General features: G+C 36.3%; 1 protein-coding gene across 1 annotated transcript in view; it reads right to left on the bottom strand.

Annotated features, from left to right (window-relative positions):
• The window catches only part of LOC136264261 (IgGFc-binding protein-like), a 35,076-nt gene extending 18,258 nt beyond the window's left edge, over positions 1 to 16,818 (bottom strand). The window contains exons 1-7 of the mRNA XM_066059004.1: positions 16,691 to 16,818; positions 10,002 to 10,940; positions 9,775 to 9,945; positions 6,686 to 7,627; positions 3,744 to 3,914; positions 1,085 to 2,017; positions 860 to 1,030 (exon numbers count right to left, since the gene is read on the bottom strand). Of these exons, the coding sequence (XP_065915076.1) occupies positions 860 to 1,030; positions 1,085 to 2,017; positions 3,744 to 3,914; positions 6,686 to 7,627; positions 9,775 to 9,945; positions 10,002 to 10,940; positions 16,691 to 16,757 (3,394 nt within the window). The 5' untranslated portion in view covers positions 16,758 to 16,818. The remainder of the gene's footprint in view (positions 1 to 859; positions 1,031 to 1,084; positions 2,018 to 3,743; positions 3,915 to 6,685; positions 7,628 to 9,774; positions 9,946 to 10,001; positions 10,941 to 16,690) is intronic.
• Positions 16,819 to 21,005: the final 4,187 nt, after the last annotated feature.

Raw genomic sequence — 21,005 nt, 5'->3', positions numbered from 1 at the left:
CTTGAACATCTGTTTAGTGCAAATCTGAGTAAAAATCTTCAAAGCATGTGTAAACTATGGCGCAATTGTCATTTTTCAGTAAAATTGATTCTTCTTCTACAGCTGATGATGAAACTCTCTAAAATATTTTGCAGAGGCTTGTCATAGTATTATCCTGAAATGTATGGAATCAGATTTTCGTATGATGTTATTACACGACTACTAGAGCACCAGAAAACTGGATCAATTTTTTTTCAAATATTGAGAATTCCACAGCTAATTTGAAAACGAAATTTCAAAAATTGCTTCCATACTTTTGTTACAAATCCACTTAGGTAGCAGATTATAAAGTTTGAACACCATAGAACTAAAACTGAGAGACTAGTTTCAAAAATGCCATAACTGTGTAGGTTTCTACAATTTTTTGGTCTTAAACACAAAGCTGAAACTTTTAGTGAGTGTTTTTAACTGGAGATGATGATTTCTTAGTGCTATAAATGCATCTGATACAAAAAATAATGGATAGCAAGCAGGGATCAGTAGAAAGCATTTATTTTCAGGTGAAGCCATAGGAATTAGTAGCATACCCCCTTAACCTGTAGCCTTAGCAGTTGTCAATTTACGATTTTCTGAAGGCATCAGGTAGTTAGTTAGTCAGTTAGTTAGTAGAAACTTTAGCAAAATTAAAATTATAATTCTGCAGCAACTTATTGGAAGCATATTTGGCCACTCTGTAGACACTTTTGGGCTTGCTTATACCCCACCAATACTGCTAAAATTCCATGAAGGTATTGTGATATTGTGTAAGATTTTGGGGTGATATTTTTGGCTAGAACAGCACAAATTTTTATGATCCCTTTACAATACTGTCATACTGTACCTTGACAATCAGCCTTGTCTATACACTTTCCATTTGACAGCACTTGTCCACTTGGACAGAAACATCCTTCAACACATCCACCACTACAATCTGTATCTTCATTAGTATCACATGTCTGAGGACATGATGGACCACATTGTTGATATACCATGCCTGATGAACAGTCAATAGCTGCAACAATAAAACAGATTACAGCTGATTTAGTAATGTAAATACACTACTTACGGCAAAGGAAGTTTCTCCAGTTAGGTATGATCACTCCTTTTGATGCACATGTAGCAACATAACTAGATAAACTGTTACAATAACAATCTTCTCTTTCACTTTCACGGCATAAACAATAATCTAATTTACAGTCATCTATGAAATCACTGGGATCTACCACACTATTACACACTTTGAATACACTGTTCATTAGTTCATTACATCGTGATTGTGCTGCTGCTGTTACACTTGCTGGACAAGGTGGTGGAGGTTGTGGCACTCCACAATCTTCCAATGGTTTAGCATACAACCAGCTACTACCAAAATCATTTGCAGACATTGTCACTGAACCATTGGGAAACATAAAATCATCACTAACATCATTGTTGTAGTTCCCACACAGTCCGCACAATTGTCCTTGCCAATCACTAGATGCAGCAATGTCAACTCGATAAGTTCCAGTCCATTTAATTGCCAATGGATGTCCGATTGTAAGCAAAACATATGGTCGGCCACCTGTCCTTGACACTTCTACTCCACTAGAACGATGAACTACTCTGTCTCCATTGTTTCTTTGGACAATACCATTAATGGTAATTTTCGACCTTGAAAGGATGATTTCTAGTCCTTTATTTGGAATGATAACTTTCACTAGACTTGTCACGGATACAGTAGGATTGTACACCCACAAAGTGTTCACTGCTGTAACAATAAAGTCATCGCTGTTACATGGTTTAGTAAGAACATATTCACAATTTCCTTGAAAGTCAAATTTCTTTGAGTCAAATGATCCATAGTGAGGATCTCCTGATGCATAACAAGTTGATCCATCAATTAAACATCGTTGAGATTTACAATCAAAATATCCTCCTCTACAAGTACACCTTGTAGTACAGTTTGGTTGTATCACATCTCCAATCTCATATTGAATTCCATTATGATTACAATAAAGTGCTGCATCATATTAACCATTGATAATATGAAGTAAACTTACTGTACAGTATATGTAATAGCATCACTATAAAACAATGCACATATCACCACAGCCTTCAATATAAATATAATAGTGGTATAGGAATATGCAAGGTGCCGCCCAATCTAAAGGATTGAAAGTATAAAGCCATATGTCACTTAAGCCAGAGTGGTTTAGGAATAATGCAGTGGTTGTCAAAAATCTAGAATTATTTCTGGAAACAATGGCATGTCTAAGTACAATACTTAGGGGCACTCTAATAGAGCACTCACTTGCTAATAAAATCCATACTCAACTCTATCATACTGATAAATCAGTTATAACATCAACAAAAGAATATTATGTCTTATATATACTTTGTACCAATCCAAGGTTCAATTCAAGGGAAGAAAGGAAGAGTAAATGGAATAAATAAATAGGATTTGGTCCTAAAAAGATATTATCTATGTACACATATCAAGCAGTTGTTGTAGTAGCTGTAAGTACACATACAAAATGTGCCACTTAGGCTGTCTTACTGGCATATTTGCTGAAAAGGTAAACCTGGGACCATGAATTCTGAGCTCCTGACAGTGCTTTCAATAAATTACTGTACGCCATATGCTATTGTGTTATCTTTAATTTAATGCTATATCTCTTGGTACAGTTAAGCATTTTGAATAGATACAAAGAAGGCATGTGTAGAATTTGGACTACAAAAGTTCTAATTGACTTTTTTGTTTGTTTTTGTAGCAGACATTCATAACATTGTCTTACTAAGTCACACAGCTTACGTATATAGAAACATAATACACAAGTGTAAGGAAAACTTAGGATTTTTTTAGTTCAATTAGGGATCATAGAAATAAAAAAGTGGTCAAAACAGGGAGGTCACATACACACTGGTGGACATTAAATCCCTACTCAGTCTATACCCATGACGGAAGTAGGGATTTAATGTCCACTGGTATATAGGTGGCCTCTCTTGTTTCACTACTTTTATTTCTATGATCCCTAATCAAACTTCTTTAGTTTTTGTTTTTTGATGACTGGTGAACCTGTGTGCATTGCATTACAAAAAGAGTGGCACCATGTTTATTGTTTACATCTGAACGTGTGCCCTAACTATCAACTGTTACTGAAAAGCAAAGAAGTGCCACTACTCTCCATTTTCAGCTATGATCAGTCCATTACACAGTATTACAAATGAAGAATACTACAGTATGAGAAGTACCTCTGCAATCAATCCAGTCACAATGGAAAACTTGGAAATTCCCATTACAAACGTATGGAAGCCATCACACAGAGCTACTGTGAATTGACACCTTGCACTGTCAGCAAAGATAAATGGGGCACAAAGGAGGACCCAGGTAAATATGTCCATGAAGCATGCATTGTATGTACTGCGGTATGCCAAAAGACACCAGTCGGGCTGAAGCGATGTCTAACAGTTAAAGCATCAGGCTTGTAGCCTTAGCGGTTGTCAAGTTATGCATTGCTGAAGGCATCAGGCAAGCAGTTAGTTAGTCAGTAAAAAATTTAACTAAATTAAAAATTAAAATTCTACAACAACTTTATGGAAGTCACTCTGTAGACACTTTAAGGCTTGCTTAATACTGCTAAGATTCCATGAAAGTATTGTGATACTGTGTAAGATTTTGGGGTGATGTTTTTGGCTAGAACAACCCAATCTTTCATGATCTCTATTACAATGCTATCATACTGTACCTTGACAATCTGCCTTGTCTATACACCTTCCATTTGACAGCACTTGTCCACTTGGACAGAAACATCCTTCAACACAACCACCACTACAATCTGTATCTTCATTAGTATCACATGTCTGAGGACATGATGGACCACACTGTTGATATACCATGCCTGATAGACACGTGATAGCTGTGAATATAAAGAAATGCAGTATCATTTTTAGCGACATATAAATGTTATTCAATAAATATATAAATGCTATTCATTCAGTTAACTACAATTGTTCTTGTTATTTGCAATCTATGCAAAAACAGCGAAGCTATAAAAAGTGCACAGCCTTCAAAAGCCTGAGTGAAAAAGGTTGTGTATAAAAGGTGGCAGCCAAGAAATGGCTACAATAGTGTAATTTCACCAATGACTAAACTAGCTGCAATGACATTAAAGCCAATTTTAATTATGGCTGTGAATAATTTAAAGTGGCAGTAACTTCACTGCAGCCATTCCCTTGCTGCTACCTTTGATTTCACAACTTTTCACTCAGAAATTGTTAGTCTGCATATCCTTGTTTACAATTGGGCTGTTTCATAGGCTGGTTTTGGGGATTGTCTTTGCCTAAATTTCTTAGCTGAAGTACATTAATAATTATGGAAGACAGAATTTATACCTGCATTGTATTGCTTGTTTTATTTTTATAATGTTCTACTCTAATAGAACACACATTTTTTTTTGATGATTTCTAATACAACACACATAGAATTTGTATTCAAGATCTAGGAAAAATCATGTCATTTTTTTGCTGTAACATTTTGTAACCTTTTCACTATGCCCACCCTCAGCATTCTTTAAAGCAGTTTGTTATCATCTCAAAAGTATAGGTGGTTTGATTTTGTTGGTCAATTTCTGGTGGCAGCATGACCTGTGTGACTTTTTGACAACAATGAAATGTTTCTTGCTCTATAGCACAGGAAAATCACAGCAGCATTTCAATGACCAGTACTTTATTAAATTACCTGCATGCAAAGTATGGTTAAAATTGAAGCTTACAAGCCACCTAGCTGAGCTATCTATCACCCCATTCACACTATCCAGGGTTAGCAAGAGTAATTTCAACTCGAGTTATTGAACTCAGGTTGGTACTAGTTCACACTACTGCATGTATCTGACACAAGCTTGATAGTGCAAGCATAATTAGCTAACAAGTACACAAGCTTTTGATTATTTAAGTGCTTAATAAAAAGGAACTAGAATTGTAGCGAGGAAGCTTAGAACTAGTCGTGCAATGTTATGGCTGCCATGTTTGTGCTAGTGGGTGCTCCTTCACCAGGAATATTAATGTGTTGTTTGAGTGCAACTGTCACAAAGTCTACTAGAACTATGGTACATCGTACAGAAAAGATTTATTTAGCCATTTTGAAAAGGAATTTATCACTATGTTCCTTTTGTAAATATTGGTATTAACTGTTTGCTCAGGTGCTGCCTGGGCCAGCACAGGTGAATCTTACACTATGACAACATCATAAGCCAATAGGCTAATTGAGGTGTGGTATCTAATGTGTGCAGAAATTATTGTCATTAGATTTTAAAATGCTTTCATTGAAATGGGTTATGGTTGCATTTGTCAAGATTTGAAATTCAACCATGTGAGTGCATATTCCATGCATTGAATTGCTTTAGAGTGACATAACCATATTGTTAGGTGTTTATAAGCTTCCTTTCCTTGCTTTTGAAGACTGTTTCATTAATTCATTTCCCATTCTGGTATTTGTTGGCAAAAACATTTTTCTACTAAATTTCAGCTTACAGATGGTTCAGAAAGATGGATAGCAAGTTTCAATTTTAACCATACTCCACATGTAGGTAATTTAACAAGTAATAGTCATTTCTGATCCACAGTCCATGGGTGGTGTGAATGTCCTGTGCTACAGAGAAAGAATAGTGCCAAAAAGCCATACAGATCGTGCTCCAACCAGAAACTGACCAACAAAATCAATCCACTTAAGTATGTCTTGAGCTGATAACAGATAATGTTGAGGGTGAATAATGAGTAAAAGGGTTATGAAATGTTACAGCTAAAATCCATGTGATTTTAAGACGTTTCTATCATTTTCTATTACAAAAACATAAGCAAATTGGTTTCCAGCTGGTGTTACACTTAGCCTAATATGTATGACAATAGGATATAGATTTTTTGCATTGTAGACCATTTGGATCACCACAATTTTACACAAAGTTTGTTTTCTCCTTGTAACTCTGTAGCTATCAATATGATATCTTTATGAAAATATCTTTATGAAAATCGAAGGATGGGTTAGCCTATATACACACTTGAGGTTCAAGTTATTCTTTTAAGCAGTTTACCCTGTAGGTGTGATAAAAATTTGATCTTTCAATGCAAATAATCACCCATAACTCTGTTAAGATGTGAATATTTATCAGATTCATACCAGACTTAGCATGTGAATTCACCTTATCACATCTTTCATGTTTGCCACATTTAAAGGCAAACCATTTTTGAGTTTGCATTTTATAATGTTGTTTGTTAAGTAAGTACAAATATAAGATGAAAAATTCAGCATCCCACACTAGGTGAAAACAGTCAATTGTTGTCATCTATACCATAAGCATTCCCTATATAACAGCTTGTCTAAAATCAGTGATATGGTTCACAAACTTCATATTTCATTCTAAACAGCACAAAAGCACTAATGAGTTGTTGTGTTGTTTTTTTTCTTCACAGATTTGTGCCATTTTTTCATACAATCCACTTCAGTCTATGTTTAGAAGAAACTTTATTAACTATCAAATAGTTTGAAATATAATGGAAACTAAACATGCTCAAGGTTACAACACCTTAAGCTGTTTTTAAGTTAACTACTTCAGTGCTTTCCTACAATTAGTTTACAGGCACCAATGGAAATTACTAATGTACAATTCAATGGTATTGTGATATGTATACTTACGACAAAAGAAATTTCTCCAGTTCGGAATGATCACTCCTTTTGATGCACATGTTGTAACATAACTAGACAATATGTTACAATAGCAATCTTCTCTATCCTTCTCATTGCACAAACAGTAGTCTAGCTTGCAACCATCAATGAAATCACTGGGATCTACCACACTATTACACACATTGAATACACTGTTCATTAGTTCATTACATCGTGATTGTGCTGCTGCTGTAACACTTGCTGGACAAGGTGGTGGAGGTTGTGGTACTCCACAATCTTCTGATGTTTTAGCATACAACCAGCTATCACCAAAATCGTTTGCAGAAGTTGTCACTGAACCATCTGGAAGCATAAAATCATCACTAGCATCATTGTTGTAGTGACCCAATAGTCCACACAATTGTCCCTGCCAACTACTAGATACAGTAATGTCAACTCGATAAACTCCATCCCAAGTTATTGCCAATGGGTATACAATGTTTAGTAGAACATATGATTTTCCACCTATCCTCATTACTTCTACTCCACTGGAACGATGAACTACTCTATCTCCATTGTTTGTAAGCAGTATGCCATTGATTGTGATTGTACCACCACTACCTTGAGAGAGAACTATCTCAAATCCTTTATTAGGGATTATCACTTTTACTAAACTAGTCACTGATACAAAGCCACTACCCCACAGTGTGTTAGTTGCTGTAATAATGAAGTCACTATTGTTACATGGTTTAGTAAGAACATATTCACAATTTCCTTGAAAGTCAAATCTCTTTGAGTCAAATGAACCATAGTGAGGATCTCCCCATGCATAACCAGTTGGACCATCAAGTAAACATCTTTGAGAACTACACACAAAATTTCCTCCATCTTGACAAGTGCATCTTGTAGTACAGTTAGGTTGTATCACATCTCCAATATTATACCGAATTCCGTTATGAGTGCAATAAAGTGCTACATAAATGATAAATATACATACACATGATTTCATATATAGCCTAGATGTCACAAAAGGCCATAGTTGTAGTTGAATAAACAGTTTCAGTAGCCAACCACCATGCCATTGCTGCTTAAGAGTAACAAAACATCACCAAAGGAGGCACACAAGTGACACCACCCAAAGGCATCAGTGTGTGAAAGAATAGCAGTACTATGAGAGTAAAGGGCTATGTATAATATTTAATTTATAGTCATTTATTCACATCTTCAGAACTTGTTCAAGTAATACAGGATCGTATCTGGAAAGATCTATATAGCCAAAACTATATCATTGTTTTTAATTGGCAAGTGTTTGTAATACAAATTCCTTGACTGACTTTAATAGTGGTGTATTATTGACGTTGTCCAGCTGAATAAACACACAACAATTTGGGGAAATATCACATGAGATAAGCTTGAATACATGCCCCCATTGGCAGTAGTTTCATTACTATTGATGCAACTGAGGAAACTGTTTGCTAAAAGACAATACTGAGCATTGTAGAAGATCAAAGTACTCTAATAGAGCAGTCAGAAAATGTTTAATACAGCAGTCAAGCTCATACAGATTCTAACAACACGGTCATTTTTTTCTGAACTATCAAACTTTCTGACAATGCCATTGTCCTCCTCCATAGCAATTTTAATAAAGTATCCTTTTCCTAGATACATAGTTTACAAAGTGGGATAAACAGAAAAATAAAGTAGGAGTACTAGCAAGAGTACATAATAATAGAAGAGGGAGGAGAGTGTCTAACTGCTATAGATTCGCCAAACCCACAGTTCTCAGACATTACGCAATCATCTATAGCCACCAAAGGTAACAAACCGAGCTGCTATCTCGATTATAGGTGCTGCCCTCTGAAGTAGGCTTCAGCATTATACTGCTTCAATCAACAGATATTAACAGTCTTTTGTTCACAAAAAGGTATTGATATATGGCTAGCTGTTCTATGGATTAAAGTAGGAGGGTTTGAGCGCTGTGTGTTTGTACAGCCTATATTGAGAGTTAGACACTCTCCTCCCTCTTCTATTATTATGTACTCTTGGTACTAGTAGCAGTTTCCGCAAACTACAGGAGATATTGTTAGATCTTATCAACCAGAAAGATTCTTTGTTTTAAAGAAAGAGTTACCACCTCACCAAAAATCACTATACATGCTTCAGAATAATAATAGTAGTATTTTTGCTAGTTTCAAGTTGAGTAATTTAGGATTCCTACTACAAATCTTTCAGACACATGTGCGCATGCATATGTGTGTATGAGCATGCATACGCACATATGTTTGGACAGTAGGTATGAGCCTATTATGCTCATCAAATTAAGCATTGTGCTTTAAAGTATATAGTCCTTAAAATAATAATTATTATGCTCATAAATTATGCTGCTATCTTTTGTCAATGATGTCAATTTATTGGACTGTTTCTATTGATGTTTCAGCTTTAAATAATCTTCTGTACTTTTAGCAGGTTGATTTAATAGTTGGAGAGAGTAGTATGATCAGTGTGACTGTTATAATTTTGACTGCTCTATTAGAGTATTTTGATCTTCTAATGGAATGGTGTAACAAAATTTTCACATTTTCTTGCTGTTATAATGTTGTAATCATTTCAATGCTACACACACATTTTATTCCCAAAACTATGTTGGCCTGATTGCTGCATCCATATATATGCAGTATAAACACTGCAATCCACAATACAACACAACATTTTAAAGATGTTATAGTGCTTAATCAGACCAGCAAACATCCAAGTTGCAGCATGAACATAAGAACTGTTGTTTATAGGTTGCAATTTCATGATTCCTGTGCATTGTAGTGCAGAGAAAGTTACGATGTACAGTTAATATGTAACAAACTAATTTTCCCAAACCATACCTATAATACACTACTGATAAGAATGCAGGCAATTGTGACTACATGTACAGAAATCACATGGGCTTGCATTCTGTATTATTTCATTTATTATATCACACTGCATACGTATGGTTAAGCAAACAAGCCAGAAAAGACTAACAGATAAGAATGATGTAATGAGATTTCAATTTGTATATATGTACTATACAAAGATCACATAAGTAGTATTGGGTATGAGAAAAGTAATGTATGATTTATCTGTACCTTGACAGTCAGTCTCATTTATACAGTTTCTATTTGACAAAACTTGTCCACTTGGACAGAAACATCCTTCAACACAACCTCCATTACAATCTGTATCTTCAATTGTATCACATGTCTGAGGACATGATGGACCACATTGTTGATATACCATGCCTGATGGACAGGTGATAGCTGCACAACACAATGAAATAGTATTTTAAAGAACATTGATTTATGATTATACTTACGGCAGGAAAAGTTTCTCCAGTCAGGAATTATCAATCCTTTTGATGCACACTCTGCTGCATAACTAGTTAAACTGTTACAATAACAATCCTCTCTATCTCTCTCACTGCACAAACAGTAGTCTAGCTTGCAGCCATCAATGAAATCACTGGGATCTACCACACTATTACACACACTAAAGATACTGTTAGTGAGTTCATTACATCGTGATTGTGCTGCTGCTGTAACACTTGCTGGACAAGGTGGTGGAGGTTGTGGTATTCCACAATCTTCTGATGTTTTAGCATACAACCAGCTATCACCAAAATCGTTTGCAGAAGTTGTCACTGAACCATCTGGAAGCATAAAATCATCACTAGCATTATTGTTGTAGTTCCCACACAGTCCACACAATTGTCCCTGCCAACTACTGGATGCAGTAATGTCAACTCGCCATGACCCATCCCAACTGATTGCCAATGGAAATCCTATTTTCAGCAAAACATATAGTCTTCCAGCATTTCTCATTACTTCTACTCCATTAGAGCGATGTACCACTCTGTCTCCATTGTTTATCTTAAGAACACCATTGACTATGATTGTTCCACCTCCACCAGTTGAAAGAACAATTTCCAGTCCTTTATTTGGAAGAATCACTTTCACAGAACTGGTCACTGATACAAAACCACCTCCCCATAAGGTGTTGATTGCTGTAATGATGAAGTCATTATTGTTACATGGTTTAGTGAGAACATATTCACAATTTCCTTGGAAGTCAAATCTCTTTGAGTCAAATGATCCATAGTGAGGATCTCCCCATGCATAACAAGTTGGACCATCAACCAAACACCTTTGAGGCTGGCAGTTAAAGAAGCCTTCTTGACAAGTACATCTTGTGGTACAGTTTGGTTGTATCACAAATCCTTGTGCATACTGAATTCCATTGTGAGTGCAAGATAATGCTACATTAAAATTGAACAAAAACAATCATGCTTCAATTGAATGTCTATGCTGATAATACACTAGTTCAAGACTGTCAAAAGTTTTTTTGTGAAAATAACAATAACCACAGTATTAATAATCACATCACTTTATATCAGGGAACATAAAGTTTTGGGCTTTCTTGTCCTTCATAATCACCAAAAAGCCTAGGTTTTCCTTCACAACAGCTTGGCAATAATTATTAAGCATAAAAAAATCCCAAAAATTCCTTGAGAGTGACCCCAATGTGTCTACTGAATTTTAAAACTTTCCTACTTCACAGAATTTTCTACTAAATGACTAGTTACATAACTACGTAACTAACAAACTAACTACAGCGGAACCTGTCTATAATGGTCACCTTGGGACCAGATATATCTGGCCTTTATATGCAGGTGGCTGTTATAGAGAAAACCTGTATAAGGTGGTCAGCAGCATTTTAGTGGCTATGGCCGTTATAAATGAGTGATTATTATTAAGAGGCTCGCGCCAACCGCAATGCAGTAATATTTTAGTACAGAAAGGACAAGGTGAGCTTGTTATGAATGTTAGTTATAGCTATTGAATACGTTTAAGCAATGAAGCCTGATAGATTATATAGTATTCATTGAAAGGCAGGAAGTGTGATAATTGTGCATTAATTGAAACGGTGCCGTAGTGCCAGACAGTTGGCTTAACAAGCCACCATAAAAGGTATAGCGACCGCTATATGAAGGAGAAAGTTATGTATACAGTGATTCATAGGCGAATTCTTGGTTGGCCGTTATACGCGTTAGACAAGTGACCGCTTAATGCAGACAACAATGCAGACAACAATGCATACATTTGTATGGGAAAATATTTGGGAACTCGTGTCCATGGCCGTTATGCAGAGGTGACCGCTTAATCCAGGTGACCGTAACATAAGTTCCAATTAACTAACTAACTTATGTCTTCAGCCAAACATAACACAACAATACCTAAGGCTGCAGGCTTGACTTTTTTTCACTGTTATACGTTGCTTTGTGCCTTTTCGCCAACTACTGTATGTACAATACATGCATCACAGACTTATCCTTGTCCTCCATTGTATCCCAGTTCTTTTTTGCTGACAATTCAAGGTGTCAATTTGTGGTAGTGTGATACAGATTCCCTGTGGCTGTGGTGGTGAAAGCTATTGTGCTTATCGTTCGTATTTTTTGCAGTGATTGCAGAGACAATGTTCTTCACTAATTTGTATTGCTGGGTAACGGTTGAAACATATCTGAAGACAAAGCATAATTGTGACCACTACATTTTTCAGTAATTGATTAATAGGGTACACGTTCAGATACAAAATATGCATTAACTTTATGGCATGCCTGGTGCCATTCTTTCTTTTGATACGGTATGTGTGGTTCATTAGTCATAGCTATATTATAAAAGTAAACAAACAAGTAGAAGGAAAAAGTAGAAATTATATGTTAGATTAGGGATCAAAGAATAAACAAGTAATGAAACAAGAGAGTTTAGCTATACCTGCAGATATACTAATGGCCAATTAATCCTTAATTTGGTCATAGTTTATACATAGAATGCAGTATCAGGATTAAATGTCCATCAGTATATGTGACCAGATTTTACAGAACCGATCCAAATCGCACATCAGGCAAAATCAAACTAACACCACCAGTGGATAGCTACACTATCGTACTACAAGTTTTGACCCTCAGCACTACTCAAACTACACGAGGCTGGTTTTTACACACGTCTCTTCTGGGTGGTGTGGAGTGCTCAAATGGTGGTTTCAGGCCTTGTGAAGGACCTGGCTTGGCAAGAGTCAGTGGTTTACTGGTGGACAGCCTTATAATGTTGGCCAGACGTGTTCTCTGTTGATTTTGCTACATATCAGCCACTAAGGAGCCAGCACAGCCCTGTAATCTCGTGTCTGGACTCCAATCGTGGTCTGCCTCCATTTTGAGGTCTGTCTTTTGCCCTCCCCGCCACCCCCCAGCCTCCACCCCTTTGTGAGCACTCGTGATACTACTTCGCTCGTCCAACTGCTCAGATTTTCTATCTTATTTGGCGGGAAACTGTACAAGCAGCTACAAGTACTGGAAGTGGCTTGAAAGGTAACAGATTGATGCATCTTTTGTGTAAATTTCATACGCGTGCTTGCTATCCTTGGATAGTTATGCTGGCTTCAATTCTTTAAAACCGTTTATCTCGAAACTTCTAATGTGCGATTTGGATCGTTTTTCCAAAATCCAGTCACATATAATACTCATCTGGCTGTAAAGGAGCCAAACACACAAAAACATACTTTGGAATCACTCCATGACCAGTGCCAGCCACCACACACTGACCAGACTTCTTTCCACTGCCCCAGGATTCTTGGAAGGTCACGTGATCTCACGTGATGCTCCAGAAATAATTTATATGTGACCAGATTTTACAGAACCGATCCAAATCGCACATCAGGCAAAATCAAACTAACACCACCAGTGGATAGCTACACTATCGTACTACAAGTTTTGACCCTCAGCACTACTCAAACTACACGAGGCTGGTTTTTACACACGTCTCTTCTGGGTGGTGTGGAGTGCTCAAATGGTGGTTTCAGGCCTTGTGAAGGACCTGGCTTGGCAAGAGTCAGTGGTTTACTGGTGGACAGCCTTATAATGTTGGCCAGACGTGTTCTCTGTTGATTTTGCTACATATCAGCCACTAAGGAGCCAGCACAGCCCTGTAATCTCGTGTCTGGACTCCAATCGTGGTCTGCCTCCATTTTGAGGTCTGTCTTTTGCCCTCCCCGCCACCCCCCAGCCTCCACCCCTTTGTGAGCACTCGTGATACTACTTCGCTCGTCCAACTGCTCAGATTTTCTATCTTATTTGGCGGGAAACTGTACAAGCAGCTACAAGTACTGGAAGTGGCTTGAAAGGTAACAGATTGATGCATCTTTTGTGTAAATTTCATACGCGTGCTTGCTATCCTTGGATAGTTATGCTGGCTTCAATTCTTTAAAACCGTTTATCTCGAAACTTCTAATGTGCGATTTGGATCGTTTTTCCAAAATCCAGTCACATATCTGCAGGTATAATCAACTTATCTTGTTTCACTACTTTCTTTTTCTTTGATTTCTACTCCATTTTTTCCTTCTACTTATTTAAGTATATAAGGAGCACATATATCTCCTTCAGTTTATGAACTCTTGACAATGCTATTAAGCATGTATATACAGTATACAAGAATGAAGCTATAATAATGTTCAAACAGTCATTAGTGTATGCAGTGGTGGATCCAGGGGGCATGTGCCCCCTCCCCCCTTCAAAATATTGCATACAAGATCGAGATACTCTAATAAAGCAGTCACAGTGTTTATGAGGCAGTGTAGCTTACCTGTGAAGCTATAAATAAGGATTTCATTTTACATACATGATATAATATATATTTGGCAAAGGATAACTAGCTATTATAGCTATGACCTTTTTTTTGCTCTTTTACATTTCTCAGCAGGGTGCCCCCCTCTTTCCAAACTCTGGATTCGCCCCTGGTATGGACAGGTTTAAGCCAATCATGCTTTGAAAATATGCTGTTATCCTTTAGAGAAATCAAACTTATTCTTAAAACTACGCCTGACTGGACTGACCTGAAAGTAAAATCAAACCAGCTGTCAACAATGTCACTCAGCATCGTTTGGGCGTACTAAGCGCCTCTAAAATAATTATCGTTTCTGGTGTTTAAGACATTCATAGCTTTGTAAGCAGTTTTAAAGACTTCACAACTATCTGTAAAGCTCAATATGGCAAAAGTAAACAGTGAAATACTTACTAAGAGGTGGTTATGCCCTGCTTAAAAATAAAGCAACTAACAAAAGGATCTGTTGTTCCCACCCACCTACAGTGGAACCTCAGTTATCTGGACACTACTTATCCAGATTCTTGGTTAACCGAACTACTGAAATGATTGTTCTATTAGAGTAGTGACTGTTCTATTAGGATAGTTGATAATACTGAAATTGTTTTTTACAAAATGGTCTTAAGGTTATTTATACACAGTTTCAGAGATATGGACTTTTCAGACTTATGGACCAGCCCTAGTGCCAAGGGGTTCAAGGTTCCACTGTACTTTGTACTAAGTACTTAACCTGTTTGTGCCCCTCCCTTTTCCAGCTCCTGGATCCGCCCCTACTTTACAAACTACTGAGTTTGACTTACCATGCATTTGTCCTGTTACATTAAATTACACCTAGCAATAGTGACATGTTGAGGACATAATGTGACCATATTTCAAGCTGATATCTTATTCACAAGTCTAGCTAGAATTTTTCCAGTGCAATCACACAGGAATAACAATCATAGTTGGTGTACTCTAGCAGTCCCACCTCAATGCTTGGATATATGCACGTACATGGTATATCACAGATTCATTTTAAGGAAAGTATATTGCTTGGCTAGCTACATAAACAATATGGTTATTAAATTGAAATAATTATCTTTAAAATAAGATACCAAAAACAACGATTATTTAGGCCTTGAAGCAGTAGCGTATCTACAGCAGGGCTTTGTAGGGCCTAGGCCCTGCTAAACTTGGCTAATGCCCTACCAAACTGAAGAATACTAAACCCATAATCACCAGTTTTCATGGCTCATTACATTATCTAACAAGTTAAACTTATTCTATACTAAATTATTCACCAAATTATTAGTATTGAGCTGTCACAAAGTCAATATTTACAATTCCAATTAACGCCCACCAATTAAGCACGTGATTAAATAGACCGTATTCCAAATGACGTCATGAAATAAAATGGCTGCAGCTATTTGGGGTATTCTAACATTTTCGAGTGAGTATTCCAATGGGGCTTAAAAAGATTCAAATCACTATTCAATCCTGGAAGAAGATATTGGCCTAAAACTAGCAGGTACAGTTATAAGGGTATAAAATCTATTCTTTAATGCTGGGTTAGAAATTTTCAGCTGGTTTTCAAAGTTCAGAAGAAAAACTATTGTTTCTTTGCTGTAATAACCAAACCTGGTAATTTCGCCTCGATATCTAGTTTGTTAGCCTCTATATCAATCTTCGAAATCTCGATCGCCATTGGTGATAATACTCGAAAATATAAGAATCCCCCAAATAGAAAATTCGTGTGACGTCATTTGGAATGCGGTCTATTAGCTGCTGTTGGTGATATTGATAAGGACGTGTTTTCCTAGTGTTCTTGTAGTTTGTAATCATCATATCTATAGATCCTTGTAGCGTTCATCATGTATAAGGTGTATAGTGTTGTCTTGTTCTAATTTATTTAGCTATGTAGCTAGCTAGTTATTTATAGCTAACATCCAAATTGGAAGGGGTGGCATCAAAAGGCTAGGCCTGCACGAGGGTGCTTCTCTAATGTTGTTCGTGTTACTGTACAATTTGAACAGGTTAAATATATAAATAAACTGCTTCATAAAAATCTAAAAGCATGTTTTTTGTAGCTGAAATGGCCTCTGATGCCATTTTGCAGCTGTCGAAATTCTAAAATTCTCTGGGTGGTGGCATGGGGTATGCCTCTGCCTTCAGCAGCATACATAGTTTCGGCCTAGCTGAGGCCCTAGCTGTGCCCTACCAATAGGGAAAGTCTAGATACACCACTGCCTTGAAGTACTTTCTTCAAGCATAGGCTACAGTTGTACTGTAGGAGATGGTCTAGAATGTTCCTTATTTAGGTGATCAATAGTTACCTTTCTGTACATAATGTTACAACACCAGACTAATGACTTACTTTTCACGTCGACTGTGATGTTTGTATTAGCACTATTGATGATGTTAGCAACAGAACATCTGTACATTCCAGCATCTTGTCTTCTGATTTGTGTCACTATCAGCTCAACACTCACCCTAGTAATGTTACCAATACCAGTAGATGTGATCACTGGACTGCCAGACACTAGTCTACCATTGTTAAGACTACTTCCATTACTATGTTGCCATAAAACTGTTGGTACAGGAAACCCCGCAGCTGTACACGTGATTGACCCATTTTTTCCTTCTGTAATGCTCAGTAACTGTTCTTCATGTGGTGTGGTTATGATTGGTGCCACTAAAACCATGAACATGTTATTACAAGTAATTATAAATATAAAAAGTATTATAAATTTAAAAAGAATAGGGAAAGAATAATGCGAAACACATGAATTATTCACTTGTGTGCAACTAAATGATGCATAAAGATAAGCTATAATATGTTTTCTTTTCAATTCTGGTTTATTACACTTACATAACCTACTGTGGTTGTTAAATTAGAGTATTTGATACTGCACTTGTTATAATACCCTTTGAATAAATGCCATTAAAAATATTCTACTATTATGTGACTGTCTTTGAAAATCCAGTTTTAAAAGTATCGAGAAATGCCAATTTTAAGTATACAGTATGTTGTAGCTTGCCAATAGTTGAAGTTAAATGTACCAAATTTTCACATATTTTATACCAATTCCTTGTCTTCCACTTTACAAGTAGCCAACATGCAGGGATGAACAAGCCTGGCTAGTTTTTTCAGTAAAAAATTAGATAGTGTATGATCATGTAGCTTTGTGTTTTTGGTAAAAACTCAAACCTGCTGTCATGAGCAATAAGACAGGTTTTTCCAGATCCAGTCACATATGTATGTACTTATATACAAGCACACAAAAAGCACAAGTTATTTAAGTTCTTGCCATTGAAATTAGTGTACTGGCCTCAAAACCACAAAACACTTCACCTAAAATTTAATTAACGTAGTTCCAAAAACTATTCCAGAATCTTGGCAAAATACTTGCAAGAAAATGATAAAATCAATTGATCTAGAATACACTTCTTTAAATCTAGTAAATACATTTATTAAAGGTGTTTCTTTCTGCATACTGGATTCAGTAAAACAATTACACTATACTAAGTGATTATGCAAAACTAAATATCAATGTTGACAGCATGCCTTTAGATTGAATGAAAAAATTTGGTAGATTTCTTATTTGATCCCTTAGAAGTAATATATTTTTGTGGTTTTGGAAGTACCTCACCTTTTCACAGTTTTATGTGGATGTTAGCTAACTATTCTACTAGAATATTTTTCTACATGTGGAGTGAAAGTTATTTTATCTTTTTAAAGTTGACTGGTGTTAGTAGTAAAGTTCTTAGGAACCTTCCTTCCTACTGACGTATATGCACATTGTACCTAAGACGATTAATTATCTAAGTGCAAGTAGAAAGTGTCATAAAGCATAGTTTACAATATGCTTTAACCTATGCTGTATAAACACTTCCATTACGTATTAATACTATCTGTAACATCTAGTACAGTAATTAATTTGACTGTAACGATGGCTCACCATTGACTGTCAGTACTCCAGAACTGATGTCGCTATTAGATATTGTATTAATTGCATTACATATGTAAGTACCAACATCAGACGACTTCACATTCGTTATAGTTAGTGTACTACCTGTGGTAGTAGCATTTAATGAACTGGTTGCTATCTGGTACTTTGCAGTATTAGTACTGTCCACTAGAATGCCTTTATAGTACCACCTGATAACAGGAGCTGGCTCTCCGGTAGCATGACAAGTAAAGGAAGCAATGTTGCCTTCACTCTGTGCTTGGTCTACAGCCTCAAGACTGACAATTGGAGATCCTATAAGGATCACACATAAAAAATTCATTGAACCAATGGTACATACATATACAAATACAAGGAAAATTAAGAATTTCAAGTTCAAAGAAATTAAAAAATAATGAAACAAGGGACGTTGCCTACTCTTGAAGATATACTAGTGGACATTTAATCCCTACTTCAGTCTACACCAGTAGCGAACAAGAGAGGTTGCCTAAACCTGAAGATATACTAGTTGTTACAAAAGTTTTAAAATATATATTTAGTGGAATTAATTTTCTGACTGCCTGCCTGCCTGCCTGGCTGATGATGTCTTCAGAAAAACATAACTCAATAACAGCTAAGACTACAGTCTTGTATTTTTTTACACTGTTTGACTTCACATCAGCCTGAAAAGTGCCTTTTGAAAAAAATGCAGTATAATGCATGCTTTATGGACTTACCTGTGCTTTCCTTTGTGTCCCATTTATCATTGCTGACAGCACAAGGTGTCAATTGACTAGATTAATTGTAGAGGTCCCTCTCGTATTGTTCTTCATTTGTAACACTGTGTAGCCCAAAGCTGAAAATGAAGTGTAATGGCCACTTCACTAAATATTTCAGTAATCGATGGTTGGGTCAGATGAAAACAATAAGCTAGGCACCATTCTTTCTCCTAATGCTATATGCCAGTCATAATAATGTTTCAAGAAATTGATGTAAAGTAAACAAAGAAGTGGCTAAGTACAAGGAAAAATTAAGAACTTAAATTCGTCAATGAAATAAAAAGGATTGAAACAAGGGGGGTAAGGGAGGTCGCCTCTACCCTGACCCAAAGATATACTAATGGACATTAATTTCTTAATCCCTAATTCAGTATAATAGCTACCCATGACTGAAATAGGGATTAAATGTCCACCAGTATATCTTCAGGTGTAAGCAATTTCCCTTGTTTCACCGCTTTTCATTTCTTTGACCCCTGGTTGAACTTGAAAATTACTATTTAGTAGATCCTCAGTTATCTGGCTCTTATTTATCCATACCTTGCAATCAAAAATGACTGTTGAGTAAAGTGTATGTTCTATTAGAGAGTATTTTAAGTTGAGAGATTTCTGTATATAAATGTATGGGCTTCAGTTATCTGAACAATTCATTTATCTGAACACCGTACCTTTACCATTCCCTGCAATACATTTGTGTTTGGATAACTGAGGGTCCACTGTACATGTTTTATGGATTTAAAAAAGAAGGGGGAAGGCCAGAGGCATAGCCATAAATTTAAAGTAAGAAGGCTAAGTAGGATGGTGAATGGTTGATACAATTTGTACAATGTGTAAAGCTCACTCAGTATGCATAATATGGGGTAGGCAGATTTGCAACTGATAATGGTTACTAAAATGTTCACTAATACAGACTTATTGGCCAAGCCCACTTCAAAGATCAAGTCATGAATAAATTTAACAGTGCAGACCAATTTCCACATCTCCACAGGATGTACAAATGGAGAATTTAAAAGTAAGCAGTGTGGTCATGGAACACATGTAAATTTATTCCTAAAATTATAGTTATGGTGCTGGAGCCAGCCTGTCACATTGTATGTATGTATGCTCAGTGGACACCTACATACAGTATGGTAGATCATAGATGCTAGTCACTCTGATAGAGCTGAAATTTTGACATTATTATTTTCACAGACTGTGATTATGTAACAAAATAATTTTATCTTTTGATCTTTATAGAATCATAACCAAACTATTAGTGCACCACTGACATGATTTTGGTAGTTAGTACTAGACGATAGTTTGCTTCACACTGGCTGATGCTTAAGTCTTCACACTGGAATGATTTATGTTTATTCCCACTGGAAAAACATGACAAATGAAATTGTTAAATGCAGGATGAAGAGTCTTTGCACTAAACCACTATAGTGCAGCTTCAAACTAGTGGTGAAGTGATTCTTGGGCAGCTTGCCTTCTAAGAAGCCATGAAGCTAGATCTGGAATTCCCTTTACATTCAATCAACACCAAAACAGCCAGCAATGCAGTGACTATGTAGGTAGTTAGGAATTGTGCTGGAATTTTGAAGCAATTATAAGTTTTTGCATAAGAAAATTTACACATCTCCTTTAAAAAGATTGGGATACTCTAATAGAACAGTCACACAATAATACTACTCTACTAAAGCAGCCTCTATGGAATGGAATACTCTAATATAACAATCAGCTAAAAGGTAAGGTTATAATTAACAGACAATTATTGGCCTTAGATGGTGGAATTATTAGAAATGGGCATTTCTCAAAAGCACAAGTACATAGGAAATTTTTTGAGTACTGCTCAAAACCATAATACTCAATTTTGTGAGCATAATAATATCATGCTTAGAAACTACATTTTATAGTACTAATGTTCTGAATGGTTTGGCTAAATTATACAATATAGCAAAGATGTTTAGATAATTCAAATACTTCT

Source organism: Dysidea avara, chromosome 1 (assembly GCF_963678975.1).
Source record: "Dysidea avara chromosome 1, odDysAvar1.4, whole genome shotgun sequence".
Taxonomy (NCBI): domain Eukaryota; kingdom Metazoa; phylum Porifera; class Demospongiae; order Dictyoceratida; family Dysideidae; genus Dysidea; species Dysidea avara.
Note: the sequence above shows the minus strand (reverse complement) of the source record. Positions and strands in the feature narration are given on the sequence as shown.